General features: G+C 61.1%; 2 protein-coding genes across 2 annotated transcripts; one reads left to right on the plus strand and one right to left on the minus strand.

Annotated features, from left to right (window-relative positions):
• Window positions 1–58: 58 nt before the first annotated feature.
• Window positions 59–304, plus strand: LOC130266993 (venom plasminogen activator Haly-PA-like; the record flags this gene model as incomplete). Its single annotated transcript, XM_056516242.1, has 1 exon — window positions 59–304. A coding segment is annotated over one exon (228 nt), but the record flags the coding sequence as incomplete, so codon positions are not given.
• Window positions 305–2,184: 1,880 nt separating this feature from the next.
• LOC130266994 (kallikrein-15-like) lies at window positions 2,185–4,787 on the minus strand (the record flags this gene model as incomplete). The annotated part of the gene is made up of 3 exons (XM_056516243.1): window positions 2,185–3,136; window positions 4,030–4,169; window positions 4,534–4,787. Coding segments are annotated over 3 exons (574 nt in total), but the record flags the coding sequence as incomplete, so codon positions are not given.
• Window positions 4,788–6,888: the final 2,101 nt, after the last annotated feature.

Genomic DNA, 6,888 nt, shown 5'->3' on the forward strand with positions numbered 1-6,888 from the left:
GTCCCCAATGTCCCCCCAATGTCCCCAATGTCCCCCAATGTCCCCAATGTCCCCCAATGTCCCCCAGTGTCCCCATGTCCCTGTGTCCGTCTGTCCCCAGGGTGACTCGGGGGGTCCCCTGCTCTGCGGGGGGCAGCTCCAGGCCGTGGTGTCCTGGGGCGAGCACCCCTGTGGTCAGCGGGGCCGGCCGGGCGTCTACGCGCGCGTGCAGCCCGAGCTGGCCTGGATCCGCGCGGTCATCGGCGCCGACGGCGCGGCCACCGGCCCCGGCTGTGGCCCCCAGTGACCCCGGGGGACCACGAGTGACCACCAAACCCGAGTGTGATCCAGAGTGACCCCGAGTGACCCCGGGGGACCCCGAGTGACCCTGAGTGACCCCGAGTGACCACCGACCCCGAGTGTGACCCTGAGTGACCCCGAGTGACCCAGAGTGACCCCGAGTGACCCTGAGTGACCCCAAGTGATCCCTGGTGTGACCCCGAGTGACCCCAAGTGACACCCAGTGACTCAGAGTGACCCAGAGTGACCACCGACCCTGACTGTGACCGCTGAGTGACCCCTGACCTTTCCTGTGACCCTGAATGACCTCTGACCCCCCTGAGTGATCCCTGACCCCCCCTGAGTGACCCCTGAGTGACCCCTGACCCCTCCTGTGACCCCTGGGTGACCCCTGAGTGCTCTCTGACCCTCCTGAGTGACCCCTGACTGACCTCTAACCCCCTGGCTGACCCTTGACCCCTCCCATGACGCTGGATGACCTCTGCCCCCTGAGTGACCCCCGAGTGACCCCTGACCCCTCCTGTGACCCCTGGGTGACCCCTGAGTGATCTCTGACCCTCCTGAGTGACCCCTGACTGACCTCTAACCCCTTGGCTGACCCCTGACCCCTCCTGTGACCCCTGGGTGACCCCTGACCCCGCCCTTTGCAATAAAGACCAATCAGAGCTCAGAGCACGTCTGGCTCCGCCCCCTGGTCAGTGTCTGATTGGCTGGGGAGGGGATGACGTCATGGGTGGAACTGGGGACAGGCCAGAGCCGCACTGGGAACACTGGGAATGAACTGGGAGCAAACTGGGAGCACTGGGAACAAACTGGGAACACTGGGAACAAACTGGGAACACTGGGAACGAACTGGGAACGAACTGGGAATGAACTGGGAACAAACTGGGAGCACTGGGAACAAACTGGGAACAAACTGGGAGCACTGGGAGTGAACTGGGAATATTTCCCCCTCACATTTCCCGCCATTTTCCCCCTCACATTTCCCGCCATTTCTCCCCTCACATTTCCCGCCATTTTCCCTCACATTTCTCGCCATTTTCCCCTCACATTTCCCGCCTTTTTCCCCTCACATTTCCCGCCATTTCCCCCCTCATATTTCCCTCCATTTCTCCCCTCCCATTTCCTGCCATTTCCCCCTCACATTTCCCGCCATTTTCTCCTCACATTTCCCGCCATTCCCCCTCACATTTCCCGCCATTTCCCTCTCACATTTCCCGCCATTTCCCCCTCACATTTCCCGCCATTTCCCCCTCCCATTTCCCGCCATTTCTCCCCTCCCATTTCCCGCCATTTCCCCTTACATTTCCCGCCATTTCCTCCTCACATTTCCCGCCATTTCCTCCTCACATTTCCCGCCATTTTCCCCTCACCGTTCCCGCCATTTCCCCTCACATTTCCCGCCATTTCCTCCTCACTGTTCCCGCCATTCCCCCTCATTTTTCCCGCCATTTTCTCCTCACATTTCCCGCCATTTTCCCCTCACATTTCCCGCCATTTTCCCCTCACATTTCCCGCCATTTTCCCCTCACATTTCCCGCCATTTCTCCCCTCACATTTCCCGCCATTTCCCCTAACGTTTCCCGCCATTTTTTCCTCTCACATTTTCCCATTTTTCTCCTTTTTCTCCTGATTTTTCCTTGTGGGGGAGGGGCTGGAGGGGATCTGGGACATCCAGGTGTGCTCAGGTGTGCTCAGGTGTGCTCAGGTGACATCCAGGTGTGTTCAGGTGTGCTCAGGTGACCCCCAGGTGCCCCCAGGTGTGCTCAGGTGTCACCCAGGTGTGCTCAGGTGTGCTCAGGTGACCCCCAGGTGTTACAAGGAGCCACCCAGGTGCCCCCCAGGTGTGCTTAGGTGTGCACAGGTGACATCCAGGTGTGCTCAGGTGTGCTCAGGTGCCCCCCAGGTGCCCCCCAGGTGTTACAAGCAGCCCCTCAGGTGTAGCAGGTGAAGTCAAGAAACCACTCAGGTGTTAAAAGGAGCCGTTCAGGTGTTACAGGTGAGGCCAAGGAGCCCCCAGGTGTGCCCAGGTGAGCCCCAGGTGAGCCCAAGGAGCCACCAGGTGTCACAAGGAGCCCCCCCAGGTGACCCCCAGGTGCACCCAGGTGTCTCAGGTGACCCCCAGGTGACCCCCAGGTGCCCCCAGGTGCCCCCAGGTGTCTCAGGTGAGCCCCAGGTGTCACAAGGAGCCCCCAAGGAGCTCCTCAGGTGACCCCAGGTGCGCCCAGGTGTCTCAGGTGACCCCCAGGTGACCCCCAGGTGACCCCCAGGCACCCCCAGGTGACCCCCAGGCGCCTCAGGTGAGCGCAGGTGAGCCCCCAGGTGACCCCCAGGTGACCCCCAGGCGCTCCCAGGTGCCCCAGGTGACCCCCAGGTGCCCCCAGGTGCCCCAGGTGACCCCCAGGCCCCTCAGGCGAGCGCAGGTGAGCCCCCAGGTGCCCCCCAGGTGCCCCAGGCCCCTCAGGTGAGCACAGGTGAGCCCCCAGGCACCCCCAGGTGACTCCCAGGCCCCTCAGGTGAGCGCAGGTGAGCGCAGGTGAGCGCAGGTGCGCCCCCAGGCGCCCCCAGGTGACCCCCAGGCCCCTCAGGTGAGCGCACGTGAGCCCCCAGGTGCTCCCAGGCACCCCCAGGTGACCCCCAGGTGCCCCCCAGGTGCCCCAGGTGCCCCCCAGGCCCCTCAGGTGAGCGCAGGCGCGCCGTCGCCGCCGTGGGCGCGGATGGTGCGGCGGATCCAGGCGGTGAAGGCGCAGACCCGGCTGTACACACCTGGCTTCCCCTCCTGGCCGCACACCTGCAGCCCCCAGGACACCACGCCCTGCAGGTAACCCCCGCACACCAGCGGGCCCCCGGAGTCACCCTGCAGGTGGGACAGGTGGGACACAGGTGAGACTGGGACAGGTGAGACAGGTGAGATACAGGTGAGACAGGTGAGACAGGTGAGACAGGTGAGACACACAGGTGAGATACAGGTGAGACACAGGTGAGACTGGGACAGGTGAGATACAGGTGAGACACAGGTGAGACTGGGACAGGTGAGACTGGGACAGGTGAGATACAGGTGAGACAGATGAGACACAGGTGAGACAGGTGAGACCCCACAGGTGAGACACAGGTGAGATACAGGTGAGACACAGGTGGCACAGGTGAGACAGGTGAGAAAGGTGAGACCCCACAGGTGAGACACAGGTGAGACACAGGTGGGACAGGTGAGACAGGTGAGGCCCCACAGGTGAGACACAGGTGTGTCCCACTCCCATTTCCCCCAATACAGGTGAGTCCCCCCCATACAGGTGAGTCCAACCCCTCCCCCCATACAGGTGAATCCCCCCAGGTGTGTCCCACCCATTCCCCCATACAGGTGAGTCCAACCCCTTTTCCCATACAGGTGAGTTCCCCCCATACAGGTGAGTCCCCCCAGGTGTGTTCCACCCATTCCCCCCCATACAGGTGAGTCCCCCCCATACAGGTGAGTTCCCCCATACAGGTGAGTTCCCCCCATACAGGTGAGTTCCCCCCATACAGGTGAGTTCCCCCATACAGGTGAGTTCCCCCAGGTGTGTCCCACCCATTATCCCCCATACAGGTGAGTTCCCCCATACAGGTGAGTTCCCCCCATACAGGTGAGTTCCCCCCATACAGGTGAGGTCCCCCAGGTGTGTCCCACCCATTCCCCCCCATACAGGTGAGTTCCACACTCACCTGACCCCTCCCCCACCCTCTCAGGTGTGCCTCCCCCACACCTGGCCGCACCTGGCAGGAGTCGGTGCTGTCGCCGGGGCGGCCGCCGGCGCAAAGCATGTTGGGAGTGATGGCACCTGGGTACAGGTGAGCGCAGGCGGCGTTGGACCAGGTGAACACCTCCCCGCACTGCAGCTCGTCCGGGAACGCACCTGGGACAGGTGAGAGGGAGGGGACAGGTGTGGGACAGGTGTGGGACAGGTGAGATGGATGGGACAGGTGTAGGACAGGTGAGGGACTGGTGACTCCCCCACCCCCTCACCTGTCCCCAGGTGTGTCTGCACCCACCCTCACCTGTCCCCAGGTGTGTCCCTCCCACCCTCACCTGTCCCCCCTCCACCCCTCACCTGTCCCTCCCCCACCCTCACCTGTCCCCAGGTGTGTCCCCCCCACCCTCTCACCTGTCCCTCCCCCACCCTCACCTGTCTCCAGGTGTGTCACTCCCCCCCACACCTGTCCCTCCCTCACCCTCACCTGTCCCTCCCCCCCTCACCTGTCCCCAGGTGTGTCCCTCACCTTGCGGGCTGCGCGTGCTGCCCCAGCCGGACACCACGCACCTGTCCCCTACCTGGGGACACCTGCGGGGCAGGGGGGCGGGGCGCACGCGCGGGCTGAGGCGGGCGGGGCTGCGCAGGCGCAGCAGCATGACGTCACTGTCATGGCGGCCGGGCAGGTAGCGCGGGTGCACGAAGGCGCGCGCCCAGGTGAGGCATTGCTCCGCCCCCTCGCGCTCCTTCAGGCTGTGCTCGCCCAGCAGCACCCGCAGCGGGCTGCAGGTAAACGGGACAGGTGAGCGCACCTGGGGCAGGTGAGCGAACACACCTGGGGCAGGTAAATACAGCTGGGACAGGTAAATACAGCTGGGACAGGTAAATACACATGGGGCAGGTAAATACAGCTGGGGCAGGTGAATACAGCTGGGGCAGGTAAATACACCTGGGGCAGGTGAATACAGCGGGCTGCAGGTAAACGGGACAGGTGAGCGCACCTGGGGCAGGTGAGCGAACACACCTGGGGCAGGTGAGCACAGCTGGGACAGGTAAATACACCTGGGACAGGTAAATACAGCTGGGGCAGGTGAATACACATGGGACAGGTAAATACACCTGGGGCAGGTGAATACACATGGGACAGGTGAGCACACCTGGGGCAGGTAAATACAGCTGGGACAGGTAAATACACCTGGGACAGGTAATACAACTGGGGCAGGTAAATACACCTGGGACAGGTAAATACACCTGGGGCAGGTAATACAACTGGGGCAGGTAAATACACATGGGACAGGTAAATACACCTGGGGCAGGTAAATACAGCTGGGGCAGGTAAATACAGCTGGGACAGGTAAATACACATGGGACAGGTAAATACAGCTGGGACAGGTAAATGGGACAGGTGAGCGAGCGCACCCGGGACAGGTGAGCGAACACACCTGGGGCAGGTAAATACAGCTGGGGCAGGTAAATACAGCTGGGACAGGTAAAGACACCTGTAGCAGGTGAGCACACCTGGGGCAGGTAAATACAACTGGGGCAGGTAAATACACCTGGGGCAGGTAAATACAGCTGGGGCAGGTAAATACACATGGGACAGGTAAATACAGCTGGGGCAGGTAAATACAGCGGGCTGCAGGTAAACGGGACAGGTGAGCACACACACCTGGGACAGGTGAGCGCACACCTGGGGCAGGTGAGCACAGCTGGGACAGGTAAATACAGCTGGGGCAGGTAAAGACACCTGGGACAGGTAAATACAGCTGGGACAGGTAAATACAGCTGGGACAGGTGAGCACAGCTGGGACAGGTAAATACAGCTGGGGTAGGTAAATACACCTGGGACAGGTAAATACACCTGGGGCAGGTAAATACAGCTGGGGCAGGTAAATACACCTGGGACAGGTAAATACACCTGGGGCAGGTAAATACAGCGGGCTGCAGGTAACGGGACAGGTGAGCACACACCTGGGGCAGGTGAGCACAGCTGGGACAGGTAAATACACATGGGGCAGGTAAATACACATGGGACAGGTAATACAGCTGGGACAGGTAAATACACCTGGGACAGGTAAATACACAGGGGACAGGTAAATACAGCGGGCTGCAGGTAAACGGGACAGGTGAGCGAGCGCACCTGGGACAGGTGAGCGAACACACCTGGGGCAGGTGAGCACACCTGGGGCAGGTAAATACACCTGGGAAAGGTAAATACAGCTGGGACAGGTGAGCACACCTGGGGCAGGTAAATACAGCTGGGGCAGGTAAATACACCTGGGACAGGTAAATACAGCGGGCTGCAGGTAAACGGGACAGGTGAGCGCACCTGGGGCAGGTAAATACAGCTGGGGCAGGTAAATACAGCGGGCTGCAGGTAAACGGGACAGGTGAGCGCACCTGGGACAGGTGAGCAAACACACCTGGGGCAGGTGAGCACAGCTGGGGCAGGTAAATACACCTGGGGCAGGTAAATACAGCTGGGACAGGAAAATACACACGGGACAGGTGAGCGAGCGCACCTGGGACAGGTAAATACAGCTGGGACAGGTAAATACACCTGGGGCAGGTGAGCACACCTGGGGCAGGTAAATACAGCTGGGACAGGTAAATACACATGGGAGAGGTAAATACAGCTGGGACAGGTAAATACACCTGGGACAGGTGAGCACACACACACCTGGGACAGGTTAGCACACCTGGGGCAGGTGAATACAGCTGGGGAGGTAAATACAGCTGGGACAGGTGAATACACCTGGGGCAGGTAAATACAGCTGGGGCAGGTAAACGGGACAGGTGAGGGAACGCACCTGGGGCAGGTGAGCACACACCTGGGACAGGTGAGCACACCTGGGGCACGTAAATACACCTACAGCTGGGACAG

The sequence above is a fragment of the Oenanthe melanoleuca genome, unplaced genomic scaffold (genome assembly GCF_029582105.1).
Source record: "Oenanthe melanoleuca isolate GR-GAL-2019-014 unplaced genomic scaffold, OMel1.0 S445, whole genome shotgun sequence".
Classification (NCBI taxonomy): Eukaryota; Metazoa; Chordata; class Aves; order Passeriformes; family Muscicapidae; genus Oenanthe; species Oenanthe melanoleuca.